Source organism: Poecilia reticulata, chromosome 13 (genome assembly GCF_904066995.2).
Source record: "Poecilia reticulata chromosome 13, P_reticulata-male-v2, whole genome shotgun sequence".
NCBI lineage: Eukaryota > Metazoa > Chordata > Actinopteri > Cyprinodontiformes > Poeciliidae > Poecilia > Poecilia reticulata.
In genome coordinates this window covers 28,459,471-28,481,134 of record NC_088842.1, presented here as the reverse complement: position 1 = coordinate 28,481,134, position 21,664 = coordinate 28,459,471, and the positions used below count along the sequence as shown (strand labels likewise).

Genomic DNA, 21,664 nt, shown 5'->3' with positions numbered 1-21,664 from the left:
CTGCCTTCTTTAATGAGTTGGGCTAATTCATTTAGTTTGTTCGGGCCGTTACTATGGTTATAAGTTTGGCTGTTGCTGGTATTTTCATTTGCTGCTCCTGGCTTTTACCAGCTGTTTTACAGCACTAACATAGAAGCTCTGACACCTTGCTCCCACAGCCTTTTTCATGTGAAGAAATGATTTCAATATGTTCTCATTTTCACTCAGAAGGTGCTCCAGCAGCACCTATTAACATTTCTTTAGCAACACTTGAAGAAAAACAGCTGGTGAATTTCACACTTAATAAATTGAAAGAACTGCAAATTTAATTTGGTTTCATTTCAGCCGCGGAGATTCTGCCTGATCATCCAGACATGACAGCTAAACCAGGATGAGGATTTAATGTAGTAAAAAAATAATCGCTTCTAACAATGGGTGAAACATTAAATTGATATTTATCAACGAGGGACCTCATTAGGCTACGAAACTGAAGCTACATCTTTTATAAGACTATTCAAAACAACTAGAAAAAAGTACAGAGGCAGATTTTCACTGCCAGATGTGACTCATACTGTTTAGAAGTTTTAGAGGCATCTCTTGTTCACAGTGTTGGAGTTTTGTCACCTCGAAGCTCTTCATCCCTTTATTTTCATCTGCCCTCCTTCTGCTAGACCATCAGACTGAGCAGCAAATCAATACTTGGCCAAAAGCCTATGTATCTTACACATGTTTTCACTGAGCTGACTGCATCCTGCAAACGAGGCAATATATTTGAAACTGAGTCTCTCCTATAAATCACTTTTAAAATGCATTTTTAATATTTTTCTCTTAAGGCTTTACGGTTCTGTCAGTTTCGTTGTCAGATACAATTACTAAATCTTCCTGCTTTGCAGATTTGAACTTGCAAGAGCAGAACAAATAAACTTTTTTTTTTTTTTTTATTGGTAGGGTGACCAACTTGGCTTTAATGCTGTTTTTCTAGAAAGTAAAATGTTGGTAAAACTGTTTACAGAGACAGAAAAATTTCTTGGAAACCTTGGCAAAGATGTATAAAGACCTTTTAAAATTAATCCAACATTTTTTGCACCATCTTAACACCACACAATTTTAGAAATATCAATTCTTTAATATCAATGTATTGATTTAGTAGATCAATATGTCAAGTAATGGTTGTGTTTAAGAAAATAACTACTGGCATATTTGTGGGTTCCATCCTATAAAATAAATTCAACAACACAAAATTTATTATACTATTTAATGTCATGCCTGGGAATTTTTGATTAGTAATTTTCACTTCCTGTTATTCAAGGTGCTGCACGTCTGGCACATTTGCACAGAAAAATGCACATTACCCAAAAGGTGACTGACATTAATCACAAAATTGAAGCCAGTGAGAAAAACAGCATGACTAATTTTATTTATTTTATTATTTTTCTGTATATGGCTCAAATCCAACTGCATTTGATATAATCACCTCAAGGCCACTGTCTTTCCACGACTGCTCCAAATCGGACCAGTAGCGTTCCTAAAGTAGTTTTCTAAATTCTAGCTCTCTTTAACCATTTTAATATGTTTTGGCCTTGGTGGCTTTTTAATCTTCCTCTGCTAAATTAACCTCAGAGTTACACTTTTGATATTTAGGCTTTGGACAAACGGAAGCAGCGAAGACGTGGCGCGTTGACATGTCTCCCCACCTCCCTCTATCTAGTAATGAAATTGCTTAGTGCTACTGCATCCTTTCAAGCATCACACGGAGCTGGCTCATATGGATTTAATCCTGTTGTGAGGGGTTGTTGCTGAGGGCAGTGGGCGCAGTTCCAGCCTGAAAGTAATCCATTGAGTCTTGAATAAGTCGGCTGCTTTCATGTATAAATATGTATGTCAACGTGTAGCGATTACTATCTCAAATTCAAATCTTTCCATACCAATTACTGTTGAACCCACATTATATCGTGCGCTGGTTTCTAATAATTATTTTTGACATGAGATATTCATGTCAAAGAAATCCCAAGTCAAAATATATTTAGAAACCAATCCTATTAGAAGACATTTTTATAAACTTTATTGAATGTTAGATTAGAGCGCTTTGTGTAAAACACGCTCAGTGTTTTAATATTAGAAATCTACATTTGAAGCAGGATAATGCACTGTTTCAATTAAACTAAAAGCATTAGAGTTAAGACAAAGGAAATAAAATAATGGCAGGGTAATATTAAGCATTGCTGTTGACGCACCAAATAAAATTTCTACGACTGGGGGATTAATATATCTAGATTAGATGACCATCTGATCTCCTCTACATTTGCGCCGTTGCAGAGTGTCGGTTTGCCTTGATTTTACCTTACATGAGCACCACCTCATTTACTAATGGCTCACACAGGATGGGAGTGGCTGCACGGAAACATCTACTCAAATTTCTTAAAAGCAGCTGATTATAAAAATAGGAGAAAAATGAATTAATAAATTTAAAGAGAAAATCGTACCATGGGTATATCACGAACTCTCACTAGTTAAACCAAATGTGAGATCTTGTAGTGATTAAATTGTGGGTTTCATCTAAAAATGTAATCTTGTACAGTGGGAGCTGAGAGCGGAGTGTCAATCCAAGTGTGAAATCTTGTGGTTTATAGATTTGTTTTGCAGTTATCTCTCTTTCTGTGGCGTTGGGAAATGTTGTGAATCTTTTCTGGGTAATTCTCCCCATTAGAAACACATTTATTTTGATTATTATTTGATATATAATAAATAAAAACAGAATACACTAGTGCTGTTGCTGAAATCTTTTCATTTTACGTTTGCAATATGTATTCTTCTGGCATGATTTCTCTTTTGTTTATGTGAAACATACATAAATATTTCTTACGTTGGGATAAAAACAACCAGTTCCTGGGTCAGATGTGGGCCGTTCCAGTCCTGAGGTAACTTAAAAGGGGAGGAATATTATGCAAAGTCAATTTTATTGAGCTTCATATCATGTTGGAGTGTTGCTTTGATTCTTTCATACATATCTCCCATCATGGCAGCCATTCGGGGATGCCTTAGCACTTGCTCATAAATTGCGGCGCCTATTTACCAACCGCATTGAAGCTTCCGCCCCCAGCTGAGTTTCCGCCCCACAGAGCAACCCTTTGCGTGTGCCTCCTTCACTCAGCTCCACCTGACTAGCGGCAGCAGCAATTAGCCAACACCTGGTGGAACTGCTGAGCTAAGAAAGGTTGTAAAGTGTATCTATCAATGGACGCCATGGAGACTCATTGTGATTATGTGCTGGATGGAGGGGGGAGGGGTAGGAAATGGTGAGCCGAGCCCATTTCAAGGCATCAAATACGGCTATGATGCAAAGTCAAATTTCTTTTAAAATATTTTTCATACATACAGCATTTTAATAACAACTGAAGAAAGCACAGTTTCTTGATGGTGATATAAAATGGCACTATCTGCCTGGGTAATATGTAAAACCCTTTCTTTAACACAACAGAATTGCATTAGAGGTTTGAACAAGCAAACGGAGTTAAGTTTACAACCTAGAAATTGGGTTAAGTGACAAGATGTCAAATATAATATTCATTTTGGGGTTAAGATCAATTATTTATATCCATCCATTTTTCACACATGGTTTGTCTTTGTGACAACCATGCAACCCTAAATGGTTAAAGTAAAATCAACACTTTAATTTTGCAGCATTGATTATTCAAACAAAACAGGAAAACAATCTGATGTCTAATAATAACACAGTATAAAAATGGCCAATCTATATTGAGTTTGAAGAATTTCTGGTCAAAGTCTGAATGTTAAGCATAGCTAATTCTGGGTTAGGTTGTCTTGAGTGAAGAAATATTTTTTCTAGCATCAATAAAGTCGTTAATTCTGAACACTGACAAACGTTATTTAAACTGGATAATTTCACTGTCCTACCATCACTATCCTTCCTTGTTGAAGAGTTTCAGTGAAGTCTGGCAAACTGGGTCTTTATTTTTTGATTGTATGTTTGATTATAACACAACTTATTTTTCATGTTTACGACGAAAAATTTGAGATAAACAAATTTTTTCAGCATCGCTCACTTAGTTGCAAACTACTGAAACTTAAATTGTTTTAGGCAACATTACACCAGCAAATCTTAATCCATGTTAGTTTCTATCACAGAGTAAATAACTTTCTACCTTCTAGTAAAAAATGTCCAATCTCAAGATTACTTGACAGGGTTAAGCTTTAAGATCATGATGATCCCAGACAGAGCCGTACATATACATCTTCATCAACAAAATGATCAAGTTCCAGCTTGCTAAACAACACCTGGAGAGCTGTGGTGAGCCCTCCACATGCAGGCTTGTTCCAGCACATCCCCCATCCGCCTGCTGCCAGTTCATAGTTTGTCCTTGACATTTCTGAGACGCTCCCAGTGGTCTGGCAGTTACAGTTTGACCAGCCTGCCCACCTTTATGACATCCACACAAATCAAGTGTTCACCGCTTGTCTGACGTGTCAGAACAGAATCGGTAAGAAGGTGATCCGCACTTGAATTGCGATACAGTGCAACTTACTTAATCTGAGAAAAAATCATGAATAAAGTGCAAAATATGGAACCGTCAATTTGCAGTGTCACACCAAGACTACACATTTACAAGCACAGTGGGGTCTTACAGCAGTCCATAAAATTGCATATACTGTTGCAAAAGTCTTCTCATCTTATGAAACTTTTTGCTGTTACAACTATAACTTCAATGTGTTTGATTAACATTTTTGCAATAGACAAACACAATGGAGCTAAAATTCTATGTAAGCAAAACTAAGTCAAAATACAATTGCAACAAATTAGCCTAATTGTAAGACAGAGTCCACTTGTTAGTAGATTATATTCTGTGAAGAAACCGAGAAACGTGAGTAAGTTTGGTTGGTTGACCAAACTTACTTCAGTTAGGCATCCATGATCTATGAAGGGGTCAGAAAAGAACCCACACCTGAAGCACTGAAGACCTCACTTGTCTCAGTTAAGTTTAAGCACCCTTGGACTTTTTAAGTGGCGTAGACATTAAAGAGTTAGTAATAGAAGTGGGTCTTGAATAATAATTTTTGTCAGATTAACCACATTTTAATTGAAAACTATGTATCGACAAAATAAGCAACATCTTCAATCCAAAAACCCTTTTTGTTGCTAAATTATTGAATTAAATACAAACGTGAGCTCGACAACAAGGACATTTATTGTTTTTAATCTGTTATGTATTCAACCATCAGACTTGTGCAAAGTTCTATGAAACCCATTCAGCTTTGAAGAGTTTCTGGTCATTCATGGAACTTCTTTGAACCTTCTTAGAAACGTTGATGCTGAAATTAACTTTGTGCGTGCTGCAACATGTTTTGCACTGAGATTCCATTTTAGGCTTGAATAGCTTCAATTATAGGCTATCTCCTGTTTGCATAACTTGCACACAACAATAATATTTTCCAGCATCCCATCTGAATGATTTTCGAAACAAAAAGTCATCCCCACCAGACCAAGAATATCAGTTTTGACGTTCATCTCTGTTGCAAATGTTGTTTATGCGTCAGATTTGCAGATGTACAACAGACATTTTAAAAACAAAGGTTCCAGCCAGAAGACTTGTATGCAAAAACAAAATATGATTGTGTTCAAATTGTTAACACAATAAAATCATCAGATAAACTTTAAATATGTAGCACTGTCACAGGTCAGAAACAATTAAGTGCTTTGCGATAGAAACTACCATTAAAAACACAAGGAGATAAAACCATTAAATATAAAACAGCATGAATAATATTTGTCTAAACAAATGAGTATTCAGCTGCCTCTTAAAATAAATGAACATAATCAAGACACTGCAAAGATGGAGGCTATACCCTCTGCAATCTGAGCAGCGCCGCTCTAAGGGATTCATCCCCTCTGGTCTTAAAATGTGTCCCAGGAACCATTAACAACCTTTCAGTGACAAACTGCAAGAAGAGATATACTAGAAGGTCAGAGATGTAGGCTGGGGCTTGACCATGCAGGGCTCTAAAAGGACAGAGGAAGATTTTAAAATTAATTCTAAAATATGCCAGTAGCCAACGTATTGAGATTAAAACAGGAGTAACATGCCGTCTCTTTTGGACGTTGTATGAAGACCTGAACTTACTGGATGTGGTCAACCTTCTTCTGATTCAAGCAAGTAAAAGGGCTGTTAAAATATCAAGACAGGATGAAACTAAGAGCACGAACAATCATGTTTATTTCAGCTTTTCTAAGCTTTTCAAAGCTTGAGGTTTGGTTTAACAGAAGAGACCACCAATACTTGGTAAACAGTCTAATTCAGCCACATTTAAATGTGGCTAATTTAAAACAGTTCAAAACTCCTCCACAGATTTGTAAAAGACTCATAGCCAGTTATCACAAATGATTGATTCAGTTGTTGCCACCAACTAGTTGCTACGTTTATTTAAACTGTTAATATATGACATTTTTGTCTAATACTAGATGTGGTTCTTCACCCAAAACATTGAAATATGACAACAACAAAAAAAGCTACAACAGAAGACACATGCGAGGAAAGAATTTTACTTTACATTGTTTGTGGTTGCAACTTGACAAATGTGACAAAATTCAGAGTTTTGTTCAAAGCACTGTAAAAGGAGCAGCAAATTAATTTTGTTTTGAGAGATTTTGACCCCATTCTCGAAGCCATCGACTGTACGTGTGAAAGGTCTGTGCATTTAGATTAATGGCTCAAAACAAAAACTCTATCTACACAACGGTTGTGTCTGGTGGTTTACGGCTCAGGAGCTGATAGCCCATCTGAGCTGACAGCACTAAATTAGTGCTGGTATCATGGATGTATTAGACCTGGGTCTACAGTTTATCACGCATACTCACCACACAGAACCACACCTTAAATCACCTTAAGAACCACGTCATTTGTGACAGACTCTGCCGTTGAGCGGCTCCACCAGTCTGATGTCATCCAATCCTGGCGGATGAAAACCCATCCGTAGGAAATTCAGAAGCACCTTAATGGCACCTTTTTGAACCGCTCACCCGCGAGGATTGAGCGTGAACTGTAATTGGCACAATATATCTCGCCGTATCGCTTTCTGTCTGGGATAAAAAGGGAGAGGGCCACAGGAGAGACCTTTCTCTCTAGTCGTGACACTCCAGAGGTCGCCAGCATGTGGAGGCGAGCGCTGCCTCAAAAATTAAAATGCATCGCAGGCTGCGCTTGTAAAGCCGCCTCATCTGCACAACTGTGTCATATTTCAGCGAGGTTTGACAATCCTGGTGCTTCAGAGCTCATATAAAGATGGTACTTTTTTCATACTTACTAAGGCCATTGTTGAGTGCTTTTTTCCCCCCTCTTATCTCTGCTGTACTCATTTTGGTCCCTCACAGTAATACATTGTGCATTGTCGCTGGTTAAAGAGATGCTAATGGATCTGATTGCTTACCCTTCGTATGTATTTGAACCTAATGCATCCTCTCAGCGCTTTTGATTTGAGATGGAGGATTCTCATTCGTAATTTCCTCTGTGACAAAACTGAATGACTTCTAAATTGGGTTTTGTGGTATATTTTTCCCAATGTTTTTTTTTTTGAGTCAGTCGCAGGGTTGTGATGACTCGGAGCCCATCTTTCAGTCAGGATGACACACTCTCTCAGCGTTTTCTTTGATTTTTTTTTTCTGTTTCAGATTCAGAATGCAGATGATGTCTTGATTACTCCCTTGGAAAAATTTCGGAAGGAGCAAATTGGAGCAGCGAAGGTAAGAGACCCCCTACGTGCGCAATTAGCGACGAAGCAGCGCCAGAGATTTCATGCGGCCTGACACCCTCGCCCTTTCCCTTCACCCCCCTTCGTCTCTCCCACCGTCTGTAAATCATTAATTAAAACCAAAGCGTGACACTGCCAAGAAAAGTGGCCTTTTCCTAATTAATCTGAATGGTACGGGTTACAGACAAAGACATCAGTTTGTTATTTTGACATTAGAAGGCATTAACACCTGCTAGTTTTTTAAAGTTAGCTTTTTAATGTTTATTAAATTAAGCGTGGCATATTGACCCAAGCAATTATTATTATTTTGGCTGATAAAGTCTCTAAGCTGCTGTTCTCTTTACCAGAAATTTTATAGTAATCTGTTTAATATTTTCACTCTTTTAGCTGTCTTTCTTGCTGTGTACTTCATCTTGAACATTTTCGGACAGGTCACTAGGTAAAGACGATTCAACGTTTTGGCGTGAAAGATTAATAAGTGGAATTCTATGCCCATTTGTTAAGGGAGAATAACCCAAACACGTGCAGCAATGTCACTTATTTTTAATAGAGATCCACATTTTACGGTGTGTTTACTGAGAGGAGATCCTGGCGCAGCGCCACAAATATTTCTGGAGGGACTTAATGTACCTTCTGGCCTCAGAACACATTGGGATCCTCTAGGAGGAGCTATGAAATGTCCTGAGGAACGTTCAGTGTCACTGCAGCCCATTCTGTAGTTGGGTGGATAACCTTCTTACTAATTGGGGTCAGCAGCTGAAACATTATGGCAGAGGTTAGAATTTACATACAGGATTCAACACAACTTTAACTAGTTTTACAAATCTACCGCTAACTTGCTTCGTTGTCAGATCTTTCAGGAAGTCAAGAAAACTGGCTTTCAAAATAAAAGCATGCTTCGAAACTGGGGTTTCGAAGTAAAAACAGAACTACTCTTGATTAGTTGTTATAACATTGAAGAATTTTTACTAATAATGAGTATTAAGAGGGAAAATGAACAAAGCTGGAAGTGAAAATAAAGCGGAACAACCGATATGAAATAAAAAGTTCTTCCAATATACTTAAACCACAAAATCCAAGTTAGTTTTTGTGATTCTAACTGGCCATCATTATAGTTCAGCTATTTTATGTCAACAAAATTATAAGACGCTGTGAAGATAAGAGGAAGATGTGATTTAGATGTGAATTCCTTTTCCTTTACTGTATTTGATAAAATTTTTCTATGTATTTTTTTCACCTTCATTGCTTATTTTAGTATCAATAAATATTGCTGAGTCCACTGTTTATCTATTTTAATGGTTAATTGTGTTGTGTGAAATGTAACAACTTTTGCATTTTTCCTCACAAATTCAACACTCAAAGTATCTGTGGATGGTCTGAAAGCTTACTTGGCCTTTATTCTTTTATTTCTGGAGTTTGTAAACACAGAATTAGTCAGAAAAATATACATAAGTCCATGTTATCAGGTTTAATTCTATACAGCATTTTGCAGCATCATGTATGTCTTGTAAGGTTTTACATGAATAAAGTTTTATATTTTACTTGGCTAATTTAAAAATGAATTAATCCAGTTCATGTCATGTAGGTGCCATGCAATTCAAAGCAACACAACACAGATTGTGGCATCAGTAGATTTTTTTTTTTTTGTTGATAAATAAATACACTTCCCATATCTCATTTTCTTAAAATAAAACTGGGTCATGTGAAGACCTCCAAATGTCACCTCTGCAGTATTTTCTTCCTCCTTCAATACACCTGCAGGAAGGTCGCATTTAATGCATTTATCCCCTTTTTAATCGGATTGCTGTAATCCTGTTACATGTAGTGCAGACTTCTCTAACGTATTGGATCTGGATGATTGATATCAGTTGGACTTGTGCACGGTGTTGCTTGAAGGCATCCTGAACTCACAGCGGACATGTTGCTGAGGATGGCGTTGACTCTAAAGAACAGTGTGGGTTTCTTGCTACAAGCCTCGCTTTCATTTCTGGCCAACTCAAAGGCACGATATGAAAGCGCAGCGGCTCGTCTGTGGTCAGTCCCTCGGTGAGTTCACACATGAGCACGATGGAAAAACTGGAGCTTTCATGATGCTCTCCAACTACTCCACCACTAACTCAATACTGTACTATGACTCATTTGCACATCTTAACACAGCTTTTATCTTTTTGAGGGACTTCTCGGGCTCAAAGTTGGGCCGTCTTCTCCCTTTCTCAGTGCCTCTCATTTTGATTTATTTTACATGCCTTGACAGCCACTGGTCTGCAGATATAGTCATCCTGCTGTACTTCATTGGTCTCTTCACAGGCCAACCTGCAGCATAATGACACCATTTCTCTTCCCTGTACCGAGGTGTGAGCATCATCGCTCTCTCTGCCCGGTCAGACTGAATAACCCATGCCGCTTCATGCCTCTGCCAAAATGAAACTGCACATTTCGCTGCCATTTGTGTCTTTCTCTCCTACATCAACATGCTCAGTGTTATTGCTCTCACTCTCTGTGTTTATAAAATGGTTTCTTAAAAGCCACAACCCCCCTCATTACTCCCACTACCTCTTATTTCCTCCGACCACTTCCTCCTAATGGCTCTGTCCTCCTGCAGTCTTTCCTCCGCTAAACATTAGCCCAACTAGAGTGAGATGAAACGCACACATCACGGGCTGCTGAGTAACTTTCCACGGTTCCGAGAATCTGGAGAGATCCTCGGGCCGTCTGACCCTTCCAGTTATTGCACTTGATGAAGTCTGAGAACATCAGTTGGACAGTCTGGGAGCATTTGCCATATTTGGGCATCCTGCGTGTAATCCCTCTGAGGTTGTATACCAGCGTATTAGCTTCCTAGGCACAAGCACAACACTTCCACAGCTGTGATGTACCAGCAGATTGACTGCAGCTCTGTGAGACATATTAGGGACAGCCTGCTTCACACAAGGCGGTACCAAATGTTTTGGACTTAAGCCCCTCAAACTTAGCAGTCTGCGGCCAACAAACACGGAGAGAAAATATCTGAGAAGGCAAAAATGTGTTGCCATATGTGCTGGTAGCCAAAGTGAGATGTAGGTCTGAAATCAATGTAACACTTCTTTTTTTCAGTTTCAGATACGCTTTTCTCTGATCTGAAATGTGCTCTCGAGCTTACTACAAAAGTTTCAAAGTTACGACATGGAATGAGAGGTTGTTCCTGTTTGTAGTTTGCAAGTCCTCCATGTCCTCTGACAAATGTAACGAATAACATACAACTTTTAATTTGAGCAACTTAGTTTATACGGGCAAAATTACACAATAAATATTAATAGAAAATACATTTATGACACAATTATTGCAAAATACATGCATCTAAATTAATTAAGCTGTTTAGTTTCTATTTCACACGAGGCAAAGTCCGTTTTGAGCTACTTTTCAAAATGGAAAAGACAAGAAAACATGCTAAAATAACACAGAAGTGTGTTGAGATTCTTTGGCAGGAAATGGCCAGAAGCAGAACAGTAGCCACTGATTTATTCTCCACCATTCAGCGAAGGCAGTAATTGAAGAGTTTGAAACTTGAACTTAAAAGGCTAAATGAGTAACAGCATTTTGCATTTTAGACTCACCGATCAAATTTTTCTAGATTTCTGGAACTCTATTTCTCTTTTTTTGTCCTGACTTGCGGATACTAATGCTGAACGATTGCAATTTCTCTCTTAAAGTATTGTATTGTGATATACTAAATATTTTTTTCAATCTTCTTTTCTAAATAGGATTTTTTTACACACATTCATATCAGCAGTAGAGATTATTTTATGACTGAATGCAAACCTCGTATAACAGGTTTCATTGTAGTTTTTAAAAAAATAGGACGCATCTTTACAAAGACATTTTCAGCTCTTTGACTGCATCCTCCATGTGTAGTCATGGAACATGAATAACTTACCTCAACTCTAGGATTTCCAAGATGTCATAATATTTTCAAATACATGAAAGACAGGTTTAAAGCTCAAGAAAATAAAACAGAACAATTTTGCTGTATTCTGATTAACCTTCCTCATCTCCGTTAAAATTTTCTGTCGCGCTTGTTCTTACTTCTATCGCAACTTGAAACCCCAAAGAAATTAGTTTTTTTTGTTTTGTTTTGCTGTTTTTTTGTTTTGCTGTTTTTTTTTTTACATAATGTCAAACATCCATTTGGTACAAAAAATGTATAACTTAGTCCTAGTTGTGGGCACAGTTATGTTAACAACCTAATAGTAGAGCTATTTTTTTGTTTAGAGTGCTGGTATTTTTGTTAACTTTGAAACTGTTTATGTACTTAGTGTTCCCTTTTCTGGAAAAGGCAAAAAAAAAAAAAAAAAAACTTCCTGAAACCCTGTAAACTGTTCTAATACATGTTTAACATTTCAGCTCTTGGTGCACAAGATTGCAAAGTCAAATCATCTCTATCTTACTATGTAAGATAAGGTTAAGATATCAAAATTTAAATGTATCAACTTTAATAATTCTTAATTGCTAGGATAATCATAATTATTTATTATTGAACCTAAAATATGACACATAGTAAAACAAAATTATACATAAGTGCAGCTAATTACAGTATTCTCATATTGAATCATATTTCAAAGCTCCATACCAAGCAAAAGTTAAACAATTAAAATTGTTTGTAACCACAGTTTACAAGATGATTATTGTGTCTGATTGTCAGGCAATGTGGTTCCAATTGGCATTACATAAAGTAGTAGCATTCATAAATTAATTTAATATAAAACTGAATGTATGTTTAGTCAAGATACATTATACATTATTTTCCAATATAGACTATGGAAAAATACATATCGAGTACGTTTGGAATAGAAAGATTTTAATATTATTGCCATACTGTGTTGATATAAATAAACCTCTCTTTATTATGTTCTCTCATGACTTCCTAGAAATGTCCAACATAGGTTTAGTCTGGTTCATATATATACCAAGGAAGATGCATGAAAGCAATATTCTCAGTAGAGAACAGCTGAATTGTCCCAGATTTAGCTTCTAACTAATTTCCGTCTTCATTCCCTCTGATACAGAGGTGTAATAAAAAAAAAGTTTTCTTGGATTTCTGTTTACCAAACTGAAAATATCATCTGCACAAAGACTTCTCAGCATAACTTTGACTTGCAATATTTCCTCCCAGTGTTTTCACTCCACCTTTGACCTGGAAGCGACTCTTGATAAAGAACAGAGTGCTGTTGTTTCCTGTTAGTTCCCCTTGGTTATGAAGTTTTCCTCAAAGCCTCTGGATTTTAATAAAGCCAAATTGCTGTGAAAACACTCCTAATAGCAGAAAAACAAACTCACGGCTCGACAGCAGGCAGAGTTCACCTTATTGTGTTGTCGTTAACCTTCAGAGTTGGACTGAGCCATCACAATTCAGCTTTAGGACACTGAAATGAAAAGAGGCCATTTTTAATATCCTATAGAAAAATTGTAGGACTATTGAATGAATAACCTTCTGTAGATTTGAAAGCAAGGTGGTTGTTCAGTTCAGTTTTTCTGATTCTGGGTCTTTGTATTTTTTCCTACATGTTATCTCAAGGTTATTTAGCCAGAGGAAAATACAGTCTGATCCTGTCAGGGGAAAGTTAAAGATTCCCTACAGGAGAAAGTGTAGACCTACAGGCTAGCAGAGCTCGTCAAAAGGCTTTTTCAGATGCCATAAGACCAAAAAAGGCTCATGAAGATTGATTTATGTAGTTACAAACAAGCAAATACAATAAGGAACAAATTGTATGTTCTGTTTTGTGTTATTAAAGTTCAACTTGTTGCGAAAGCTTTTAGTGACAACTGATAAATGTAAAACTTTACCCAGAAGGTTTGCAGCTTGCCTCCTTCTAAATGTGGCCTATTTAGAAGTCTGGATGTTTGTTTTTGAACTCTTCCAAAGCAGATGTTGGTAATTATTTCTTGCTAATTGCCCAGCCTCTTCCTGCCTGTTACAGGAATTAGTCTTTTTTTTTTTTTTTTTACGTGAAAAGGAAAGCTTTTTTTCTTAGCTTTGGCGCAAGGTGGCAGAATTCAACTGATGGTTTTTGTTCCGTCTGTCTCCCTTGTTCATCTAAGACCAGCTCATGTGTGCAGCTATTGTGGTTTAATCGCCACTTCTGGACCCATGCTCCAATTAGCCGCCTCTAATGAGCTCATAGAGATAGGTTACGCTTTTCCCTTTCATGTCACTGCTCAGAGAATTCATTCAGAAGCCTGACTGCTCATTGGTGTTTGCATTAGATGTTGACAAACAAATTAGAAATTGTTGTCTGAAAATGTGAACTCCAGTGCCTTTCGAAGGCTTTTATTCCTATTGAGCTTTTTCCACATTTTTATGTTGCATCCTGAAACTTCAACGTACTTTATAGATCAGCCCAAAGTAATGCATAATAGTGAAGTAGCAAAAATAGAAGCATGCATATTCATGCAGTTCCCTTTACTCCAATATCCCTAAAAATCTCATTCTGCTGCAATCTAAAGTCCTGAGAGGTTCATTAGTTCACATCAGTGAACTAACAGTGCAATAACTAAAGTCAGATTGGATGATGAGCATCAGTACACCTACATTTTCTAAGCTTGGTGCACGTCCTCAACTGGAACTTATTCTGATTTTACTGGGTTGTGTTAACACATGGTATGCTGGCATTAAAGCCATTCCACGTATTAAACGACTCTCTAGGATTTCCTTCTTTTACCTGAGTAATATTGACAAAATTAGAAATACCCTTATGCTGGAAAACTGGTCCATGCATTTGTTACTTCAAGAGTGGACTATTTTAACTCAGGAAGTCCAGAAAGTACCACTAAAAGCTTTCACTGCCGGAGAAGTTCTGATGGAAATTAAAAAGCGAGATCATGTTTCTCCTATTTCATCTTCCCCTCATTGGCTCACTGTTAAATCCACAATAGAATTTGAAATTCTCCTTCTCGCATATGAAGCTCTTAATAATCAAGTTTCATTATACATCAGAAACCTGATTGTTCCATTTGTTCCTAACGCAGCACTTCGCTCTCAGACTGCAGCTTTACTGTTGGTTCCTAGAATCCTGCCTCTGTCTCAAGTCTTTTGCAGCCTCTAAAAGGTTTTATTCCAAGATTACCCTGTATTTATCTCATCCATCTTCCCATCTAATGAGCTTCCTTATCCCTAAATAGAGTCCACCTATAGGGACAGTATCAATCCATCTCTTCTGTTAAGGCCTTAGAGGTTTGTTAGAGAACAGCAGAAAAAAAAAACTGTAGAAAGATTAGGGATAAAGTTGTGGAGAAGTTTAAAGTAGTTACTTTCTAAAACAATAATTACATTCTTTGAACATCAATCAGGACACTGCTCAGTTTATCTGAAAATGGAAAGAATGCGATTTTACCAAGACACGACAGTCAATCTGACCAAGACAGTTAATTTTGAAAATGAGACATAAACTGTAGTTATTTTTCACATGTCGCAGCAAACATGAGGAAGAAGGTGCTCTAGTCAGATGAAGCTAAAGTTGAACTTTTTGATGTTCATGCAAACATTGTGTGTGTGAAAGTTAACACCACCAAGCTGAAAAAACCCTCCTTACAATAAAACATGGTTTTGACAGTACAATTATTAAAATATAGGTTAATCGCAGGTAAGTCATGGAAGAAAAGCTGGTGGAAAATAAAAAGACTAGATACTGGAGCAACATTCGACTTCCAGGAAGAGAACACGTCAAACGGACAGCCAGGTCTGTCATAGAGTGATTTCAACTCATCATGTGTTAGAATGTCCCAGTCAAAGACCAAGCCAAAATCTAATTGTGAATATCAGAAAAGAATTTTATACGGTTTCATTCAGTTTAATTCGACTTGAGGTATTTTGTAGAAGTGGGGGAAATGTTTGTCTGGATGTTCAAAGCTCAAAGTTGCCTCTAAATTCTAAGTACTGACGTATCTAAGTGCTAAATGCTAATGCACATCCCACTTCAACTTTGATCTACTCTTCATCCGTTTCTTTTTTTTTTCTTGCGGCATTATCCTTCTACTTCGCATTGTGTTGCTCTGTCTTTTAAAATTCCAAGGTAATTCGAAAGAGATCGTTTTAACGTGATCAGTTCTGACAAGGTGAACAAGTTTAAAACCTTTTTTAAGGCGTCTGGTATTATTTTCTCTGTACACCTATACGGACACATTCAGTCTCCTTTACAGCTGACATCTGTTGCCATGGTGAAAGGATAGCCCTGGAGCTTGTTAGGTCACTGTCAAAACTTGCAAAGAACAACCGGTGTCCAAACACCCTCCCTACAGTCTTTCTACCATCTCCTAGTTTCTTGACTTGAAAGAAACTGACAAATAATGACAAGAAGAAATTCTCTCTGCGCTCCGTATTTTTCTCTCCAATGGTCCTGATTTTAGAAATTAGCAGACTTGCTCATGCCGTTGCTGTCAGATCACCCCTGGCAGCAACACGAGGCCTCACCAGTTAGAAATACCACTACAAAGCTATCTGCATCTGAGCATTTTCCTGTTGCATGTGATTTATTCATGAGTGAGTACAAAGCAATCAGATGAGAAAATCTCCCGAGTGATAGGTTCATGTGCGTTTTGTGCACCGGCAGAGTGTTGCCAAGTGCTTTGACGTTGTTCATTCCATTCAGCTAAATGAGCACTCAAACACTGGCATTAGTTTGTGTCAAAAACCACTTCCTAATGTTCGCTTCAGGGTCTGCATCTCTTCACAGAGATGCCCGCAGTCCCTCCATATTTAGCTTCAGACTTTCCTTTGAGCTGCGCCTCCTTTCGCAACGTTCTCTCAGTCTTGCTTGCGTATATTCTGTGCTGTCTGCTCAAACATACATTAAATGGAGACGGGGAGATACCATCAACACACGGGCAAGCAACCAAACAGCCCCCGTGTTCTCCGAGGCTATCATTACAGGCATACCGGTTTCTACATGTCCTGCTAGGATCAAAACAAAACATTTTAACACTTCGTATGATTCAATCAGGCTGAATCTGCCTCGCATGTTTCGCTGCAGCTCTGGCTCGCTGCCTGCTGTCTGCGTGTGTGAAGGAGTTGCTCCAAACGGTGTTTTGTGGGTATGTTCACACTACTCACCAGTTCACATTCCTCCTATGACTGTGGGACTCGGCTACAGCTCTTAATTTATTGTGGTCCCTGGTGTGTGCGCCTGTGTGTGTTTATGTTGAGCTATCCAAATTACCTCTTCTCACCAAGAGTCACAATGCCAGAGAAGATAGTAAACGTTCCTGTTCCCAAACAGAAGAGTCCTGGTCAGAAGTTTCCATCCGGTCGCTATGGACACAACTGTCACGTTTATTTTGGGCTTCTAATGATGCATTTGGACCATTCTGGATCCTAATTGATATCTCTATGCAACATCCCACTGAAGAGATTTTACAAGATGAGCAATTGGTGCACCAGTTTGTATTAATCACTAGTTTGTATTAATTTTTGAGTTTCTTTGGCTATCTTCATGCAGCAGACAAATTCCTCCCAAATATGCTTTTTTTTTTTTCCATATCTGACTTTTTCATGGCAGTAAATCACATCACAGTCCCATCACTCCTGGTTCTAACTACAAATCCTCTACAGAGGTCGCAGTCAATGCTCCACACAAGGCCATTGCTATTAACAATTTATTAACTTCCTTCGTCTTATGATTTTTGTGACGATACTGTTGGCTCCCTTTGCTCAGCAACTTTAAAATTGAGCCATAGACGCCGGAGTCCATTATGACTTCTGAATACATTGTGCTGCTGTGTGACATCCACATTCTTCTTCTACGCATGCGGGTTGTTTTGGGGTCATAAACCACTCACACATGGGGAGCGACAGACAGGTGATATTTCCAAACCATTGTTGGTAGGAGTGGTACAGCTTAATCAAAGTAATGGTTTTAACCCAAGCACCTAGCATTCAAACAAAATCTGCAGATTTTTACTTTTTAACTGTTGGAAGGACATTCAGGAAACTTAATACAAGTTTCAAAACATGTTTTGATGAGGGGCTGGGACCACTCTGTTAGTGAATTAGTAAACTGTATTTATATACGATTTTTCACAGATAAAAATCAAAACCTGCTTCACGTTAGCGCCCAGCTGTGTCCATATTTCGGCCAACTGTCACCACTGGATGAAAGAAAAATGTTATAGACTCCAGGAAACGCACAGAAATGACAAAGACTTCTGCATTATGCTGGGAGACACTGGAACGTCGATTTCATTGATGAAGATTCATCTTTTTGATAACTGTTGCAAGGAAGACTCAGTGACCTTAGAACATTGTACGGTAACACTTTATTTGAAGGGGTGTGGATAAGACTGACATGACACTGTCATAAACATGACATAACATCTGTCATGAACATAAAGAAGTCTTTATGAGTGTTTATGACAGTTGTCATGAAGTGTAATTTGGGTAATAATGACACTTTTAATGCAAAGTTGCTCTAAAAGTTGTATTAAAAGTCCATTAAAAATGCCAACTTTGCATTAAATTATGATGATTTACAAAATCATCCCCTTCAAAATAAAGTGTTACCAAAAAGGGTTTGGAATTTGAAGAACTAGATTGAATTTTCTGAACCCCACCTTATCTTTAGCAGCCTGACGGTTGAAAGTTTGATTTAGGTTCTTGTTGGACAAACATTCCAGACATGCATCAAACGTGGGTTTATGAAGGATAAAGTTAATGTTCTGAAATAGATTAATCCATTTGAAAATTGTTGGGCTATCTTTAAAGTATTTGTCTGTTCCATAAAATAATTAAATACATTTAAAAAAACTGCACTTGGATGTCAATTCTTAGTGTATGTTCACTGGTGACCAAAACCGTTCACACACTTTTAAGCATCTATTTATTTTTGCTCTTTACCTAAATCATTCTCTTTGCTTCAGAAATAAAGGCACATTTTGAATTGATTTTCTCCACATTGCTGAAAAGATCATTTCTTGGTCCGACATGCAAGACAGATGGAAATAAGATGCTGCTACATGAAATTATCTATTGATCCCCCCCTCCCCCTCCTCCTTTTTACTGCACTACAGATTCTCATGTAGGGACATTTCTGTGTCCCGTGGGTGAATTCCTTCGCTTAGCTGCTTCCAGAGTTGTTGAGACAAAACTCTCTTCTAGGTCAAATCAGTAGCTGGCAGATTAGACTTGCTAAATCTCAGGGCCATGGGAATAAAAACAAACAAGGAGGATCTGGCTGTAGTGGCCATTTCCTCACACTTTCTCCATCCTCCCTCCGGAGTGTATATCTGTCCCCTACATCTGCATGTAGATGTTAAGGGGCATTAACTAGGCATAGCTCGGTTTGGAGGTCGCAGTTGCAGATGAGACACTTGAATGCTTCTCTGCTTGGGCAGAATTTCATTAAGGCTTGCAAGTTTAGTCTGTTTTCCTTCTTTTTTTTTAAAGACTGAGAAGAGGAAAAGTTTCAACCTCCTTGACTATGAGTGCTGAACCATCAAACGTAATAAATAAATCATTGAATATTATTATTTACACATGAGATGATTGGCATAGAATTCAAAAGTCGATATATCTAGTTTTCCCATATTTAAATGTGCCTGTAATTTATTAAATACATGATTATATAATAAAGTATTCAAATTTTAAGATCATGTGCAATTATATCAAGATTTATTCAGTTATTTCAAGCTTTCTTTTCCACAGCACACAATGAAATAATAAATTAACAAATTTAAGCTGTCGCCATCGATTCATCTCAGACATTTTCCAAACATCTTGGCTGAAGCAATGTTAGCCACATCCATTGACTGTTTAGAAAAACTCACAGATAAAATAACTGTTCTGTCTTGCACTAAAAATTAAAACCAAAAAATTAATGAAAAGATCAATAAATTTTGTGAATCCAGCTAAAAAACATTACCAGGATTATATTTCTGATGCTATTGGTATTAAATTCACAACAGATTTAAATCCACCACTTAAAAAGAAACACAAGTTATTCCATAAAGTAAGATAAGTTCAATAAAGTGAAATACCACAGGGAATGCTTATTTAAACGCACTATATAATTTGCACAAAAGCATTTTTAGGTAATGGCGACTTTAAAATATGCCTGCATGCAGAAACTAGTCTAATGCATTGCTCAGTGTCATTTTGACAGATTATTCCATAAAACCCGTCTTAAAATCTTGAGGGAGTCTTTTCTGTGCACTCTGGTTATCTGTTCTGTCCATAGATTTTCAGTCGGATAAAGGCTGGGTGGTTGTATGGGACATTCGATCAGCTTCATTTCCTTAGAAACAGATTTAGAATTTCCTTTGCTGGATTTCAGGGATCATTGTCTTGCTGAAAAAAATCCCCCTTGTTTCATTCTTATATTCTTAAGAAAATCTTTTCATCTTTCCTTTAATCAGTCTGAAGACTGTCGAAAGCCTCTGTGTTCCTGCTTCTGCTCATCACTGACATGTTGTTTTTCGGGGTTACATTCAATGCAGTACCTCCTCCAAACATGACACAAGCAGTGAGCTGTGAAAAGTTGCATTTTGTTCTTATCTGGTCAAACAATATTCTTTGTGTTTTATTGGCTCGTCGTTGTGCTGCAACTTTTTTTTTTTTTCATAAAACGAATGTTTTTTTTCTTCACCAGTGGAGTCATGTATGTAGAATTCTTTCCCATCATGAGAAACTTGTGTCTGTTCTTCTTCATGACTGTTTAGATTTTTCTTAAATCTGTAGATTGTTTAAATTTGTTGTGGACATCTGGAGGGAATTTCTTGTTGACATACATTAGCTGCAACATAAATGCTATAAAATAAATATATTCATGACACATTTTATTTATTAGGTATTTTGTACATTATTCGTTTATATCCGTTTCACATTTAAATGAAATTTAGATTTTTCTTTTATCTTTTTTTTCCCTTTATTTGTGGCACGTTTGGATCTCTGTAGCAGAGATGAGCATCTGGCATAAAAAGCCCATTTCTTGAACATTTTCCTCAGCGCTGTCTGCATCTGGAGGCTTGTAGCTGTTGAGTTTGACATATCCCTGCAGGCTGGTGGATGGGAAGGAAAATGCAAACAGCTTTCAGCCACTCCTGCCTCTGACTATGCCAGATGCATAATGCTATTTGTGATTTACAGTGCTGTGTGTTTTGGTTTGAACCCCTGTCCCAAGCTGGGGGACTGTATTGATCAAACACAGACATGCTGACATTGTCGACTTGTCATTACATGCGTTTTATGCCACTTTTATGACCTACAATAATCCATTGACGGAATTTTAAATGGCAATTGACAAATATCTTGTGAAGCTGCACTGTAGTTAGACCTCCACCTAGTGGTGATTTTGACTCCCAGCTCAGATAAAAGATAATGAAAGTATTTGTTTATTAATTTTTTTATTCCAAGTTGTCTGTAAGCCTTTCATGTGTCTTAGGAGGTAAAGAAGAAATTTGATAAGGAGACGGAAAAATACTACTCCACACTTGAGAGACATCTCAACCTGTCATCTAAAAAGAAAGAGGCCTATCTCCAGGAGGTAAAACCAAAGCAAATTTCATCTTCCTACATTTGAAATAATTCCTGTTTTTTGGTACGGTCAGCTTAATCTCCTTTGAAAATCAGAGTTTCAGGTTTGTGTTTGTATATGCATGATTGTTTTGATGTTTAATTCTCTCTCTGCGCAGCGTTTCTGAGGAGTAATGAAGCGTTTCTCTGTCCTGGCTGAATCGTTTCTGTCTCAAACCTGCTCTGTTTGCTCATTCTCAGGCTGACACGCAGATTGATAAGGAGAGGCAGCTCTTTTATGACACATCCCTTGAGTATGTTTTCAAAATTCAGGAAGTGCAAGAAAAGAAAAAATTTGAGTTTGTTGAGCCGGTAAGTAAAGTATTTTACTTTTTTTGTGGTTTTGCTGCTGTCACTTTAGTTTAAGCAGAAAACAGCCTTTTTACATTA

General features: G+C 37.5%; 1 protein-coding gene across 2 annotated transcripts in view; it reads left to right on the top strand.

Annotated features, from left to right (window-relative positions):
- Positions 1-21,664, top strand: part of arhgap42b (Rho GTPase activating protein 42b) — a 94,927-nt gene that overhangs the window by 48,158 nt on the left and 25,105 nt on the right. For both annotated transcript variants that reach the window (XM_008426417.3, XM_008426415.3), the window contains exons 4-6: positions 7,661-7,732; positions 21,144-21,245; positions 21,476-21,586. In XM_008426417.3, the coding sequence (XP_008424639.1) occupies positions 7,661-7,732; positions 21,144-21,245; positions 21,476-21,586 (285 nt within the window). The remainder of the gene's footprint in view (positions 1-7,660; positions 7,733-21,143; positions 21,246-21,475; positions 21,587-21,664) is intronic.